Source organism: Charadrius vociferus, unplaced genomic scaffold (assembly GCF_000708025.1).
Source record: "Charadrius vociferus isolate BGI_N301 unplaced genomic scaffold, ASM70802v2 scaffold3, whole genome shotgun sequence".
Taxonomy (NCBI): domain Eukaryota; kingdom Metazoa; phylum Chordata; class Aves; order Charadriiformes; family Charadriidae; genus Charadrius; species Charadrius vociferus.
Genome location: NW_009647748.1, coordinates 605,594 through 609,055, shown reverse-complemented (window position 1 = coordinate 609,055; position 3,462 = coordinate 605,594). Strand labels below are relative to the sequence as shown.

Genomic DNA, 3,462 nt, shown 5'->3' with positions numbered 1-3,462 from the left:
GCTTGCTGTGAGAAGTGCCTGCTGCTGCGTGCTGCCCACTGCCTGGGGCTCGGCTGTGTTTTGGGGGGCTGTGTCTCCTGGCTGGGAGAAGACTGGGCAGCGCCCACCCCCATGGCCCCAGAGGGGCAGCGCGATGGGCTGACTCAGACAGGGGCCAGTGATGCACTTTATTGAGGACCTCAGAAGCCGCCCAAACCACCATCTGGTTCTCCCGGTCCCTGAGCTGCCTGGCCCAGCGCAGAGGAACTGGTAGGGGGGCAGGAGAGGGCTGGGGAGGACCAGGCACTCCCAGAACTGATGTACCGATGGAGCGGACAAAGGCAAACGGGGACTTTGGGGAGGGAGGAGGCCTGATCCAGCCCAGCCGGAGGGATCTGGGGGCAACCACCTCCCTCTCTCCCCCAGCCCACCCTACTGAGCTCCTCCGTGGAGGTGAGGGGCTTGGGGCGGTGTCTGGCTGCGAGGCCAGCTGCAGGGCTGCATAGCTGGGTGTCCCCAAAGTGACTGCTTGGGCTGAGGCTGATGGAGTGTGCGGGGGGATTTCAGGGAGCTCTTGGAGCTGCCATCTTGCATAGGGGCACTCCTCACCCAGAGGTTTGGCTGGGCGACCCTCTCCCAGAGGGCTGGGCAAGCTCAAGAAGCAAGAGCAAGCTGGTTAGATGCCCGTGCGTGGCTGCAGAGGGTAGCTCTGCGACCTCAGAAGATGCAGGTGCAGCCCACAGCGATGGTCTCCATGACCGTCTGGTACTTCTTGTGACAATTCTTCTTCCCAGAGGGCTTGTGCCCAACCTCGCCTGGCACCTGGCAGAGCAGCCGGCGGACTGGCAACCGGCTGTAGATGGGAATGCTGGCCATGGTGCGGTCCTCCTGCATCGTGAAGGGGTTGATGCAGCCAGTGCAGAGGCATCGGGCCTCGGGAATGTCTGCCGGGATCCGCGTTGCGTCGTGGTTTATGCTGGAGGAGGGGGAAAGCGAGGTGAGCCTGGAGAGATGTTAAGATGGGAGGCGGTGGGTGGCTGAGGACAGGCAGGGTAATGCCTCTGTGGGGTGAAATGGGGTGCTGCGTCGCATTGCACTCCCCAGCAGCCACCACAGCCCCGTGATGCTGGACACATGGCCGTGACAGCACTTGCTGGCCCAGAGCCACCTGCATGTCCCCGAGGACCCTGCCCCACGCTCACCTGTAAGCCCAGGGGGACAGGCTCCTCCGGTTGGACCTCCAGAGCCTCAGGTTGACCTGGCACTTGGTGTCCCCCGGCTCGGAGCCGTTCCTCAGCTGGCGCACCATGTCCTGGATGCTGCGCTCGTAGTCTGCCATGGAGGTGTAGGAGTCCTCTGGGGCCCAGGCCAGGGCAGGGGCGGCCGTGGGGGGCCGTGCTGGGCCCCTTCTCCTGCCCTTCGCTGCCTTGTTTTGGTCCTTCGCTTCAGGGACCAGGACCATGGCAAAGGTGAAGATGCAGAGGAGAAGCTGAGGAGGAAGGAGGATGGTGCGTGGCTGCCTGGGCTGCAGGGCTGATATGGAAGAGGAGCTCTCCCACCTCCCATGGATCACCAGGCCATGGCAGGGCCACATTGACTTTAGGATGGCACACGCAACCCCCAAAAGGCAACGCTGGCCCGTGGGCGAGACCCGTGGGAGCACACGAGGGGAGTTCGCAGGGGTGGTGGGCACATGGTGATGGTGAGCCCTGAAGCCCAAGCCCCGGCTGATGCGTGTGACTGCAGAGCCCCTCGCCCTGGTTGCAGCTGGCAATTTGCGTTGCCCAAACTGTGCCCCGTCCCTTCCCTGCCCACCCCGCGGTGGCTGCGTGCTGGAGGGATGGATACACCCTCAGCTCAGGCTGTACCTGGGCGGCCTCTGGTTTAAAAGGAGCTTTAGAGATGAGACACTCAAGAATGGGATCTTTATCCAAACCCTCCTCTCCCTCCCTCTGTGCTCCGAGGACGGTGAGAGAGAGAAAGAAAGATGCTTTTTCCTTTCCTTCTCCCTCCGGCCTCGCAGGGCTGAGTTCCCGTGTGCTGACAGCCGGCAGGCTGCCCAGTGGTGAACAAAGTTGCTTTCTGTAGTCCTGTTCCCTGCTATTCGTGTCCCTGCAGCCAGCCGCAGGCAGCCCCGCACCCTGCCCGCCATCCCGCAGCCCTGCCTGCCCTCCCGCAGCTCTTCCCACGGGCGCGCGATGCCCCGGGGCAGGGACCGCTCAGCCGGGGCTGTTTTCCCCCTCCGGTGCCGGACTGTCCGGTTGGAGCGTTGCAGCTTTTCTCTCCCAAGCTGTTGCATCCTCGCCACGCCAGGCGTGGGAGCGATGGGCCTGGCCGGCCACAGCATGCATCTCCAAAGCAAACAAACCCAGGTAGCCACCCGTAAACAAGCGTGCAAATAATTATATTAAAGAAGGAAAACAAGGAGCGAGCCCGGAGCTGCCCTGCAGTCACCTACCAGGTTTGGAGCCCTCTCCATCGCTGCGGAGGGGCTGCCGGCCGGCGTCCTGCAGTGTGGCTGGCACTGGTGAGCCGGGGAGCTAAAAAGGGAAAGCCCCAGCCCCCGGCTCGGCTCCACCGGAGGTGTGTCCGGTCCCCAAGGTGCCAGGGAGCCTCGGCGCCGGCGGGGCTGGGGGCCAGCGTGGTCTGGGACTCGGCCACCCGCTGCCTCCCCGGGCGCTGGCTCCACCTGCGGCTGTGGCTTGTGGATGGTGGCGGGTCCCCTCTGGAGCGGGCAGGCGAGAGGGGCTCGCTGGGGAAAACCCCTGCCCTGGGGAGGGGGTTTGGGCTCTGGTGGTGCCAGCAAGGTGGTCACAACCCTGCCTGGACCAGGAGGGACATGGCTGGTGGGCTGGGGGAGCGGGGGCTTGCGGGAGGACTGGGGGGGGGCTGTGTCCTGCGTTGGCAGCAGGGTGGGCAGGTAGCCTGGGGCTGTCCCTGTGGGGACAGCTGCGGGCCTGAAGTCATCTGTATGCCACCACCAGCTCTGCTGTCCCCAGGAGCCACCAGACCCATCTGCCCAGCAGTGAGGTGACAGCACCCATCGCTTCCTGCACCCCTGATCTGTCTGTCCCCTCCTGCTGTCCTCAAACCCGTCCCCAACCCCTGGCAGTGGGGACACACCAGCTCTGCTCACAGCTGGCCTTGGGGCTGTGCCCCAGGGCTGCAGGGTGGTGGGTGTTAGTGGTGGGGTGCTGCCCCCACCCATGCCATGCTGCTCTGGTTTGCCGGGGCCAAGCCTTGGGATGCAGGGTGCTGCGGTGGGGGAAACTGAGGCACGGGGATGCCGGCTGTGATGTCCCGATGCAGGGACAGAGGAAAATGGGCCTCTCTCGGGATGGGGCTGATCTTGGGCGTGGGTCGGGGGCTGAAGCAGCCCGGCATTGCAGCCCCCCCGCCCTGGGCTGTCCATGTCCCGGTCCCTGCGGCCAGGCAGACGCTGGGCCACACGATGGGGCTGTCCTCCACCCCACCCCACCCCCA

The 3,462-nt window shown here is 65.1% G+C and overlaps 1 protein-coding gene across 1 annotated transcript; it reads right to left on the bottom strand.

Moving 5' to 3' along the window:
- Nucleotides 1-696: 696 nt before the first annotated feature.
- IL17B (interleukin 17B) lies at nucleotides 697-2,458 on the bottom strand. Its single transcript, XM_009882064.1, has 3 exons — nucleotides 2,438-2,458; nucleotides 1,182-1,468; nucleotides 697-955 (listed from the first exon to the last, which is right to left on the bottom strand). Exons 1-3 carry the CDS (start codon nucleotides 2,456-2,458, stop codon nucleotides 697-699), a joined length of 567 nt encoding a protein of 188 aa, XP_009880366.1.
- Between the last annotated feature and the right edge of the window lie 1,004 nt (nucleotides 2,459-3,462).

Excerpts from the sequence above, each read along its gene's own strand:
- IL17B (XM_009882064.1), bottom strand. The coding sequence starts at position 2,458 with ATGGAGAGGGCTCCAAACCTG. Across the intron at positions 1,469-2,437 it reads TGGAGAGGGCTCCAAACCTG|CTTCTCCTCTGCATCTTCAC; the intron begins GTAGGTGACTGC and ends CTTCCTCCTCAG. Across the intron at positions 956-1,181 it reads CTGTCCCCCTGGGCTTACAG|CATAAACCACGACGCAACGC; the intron begins GTGAGCGTGGGG and ends CCCCTCCTCCAG.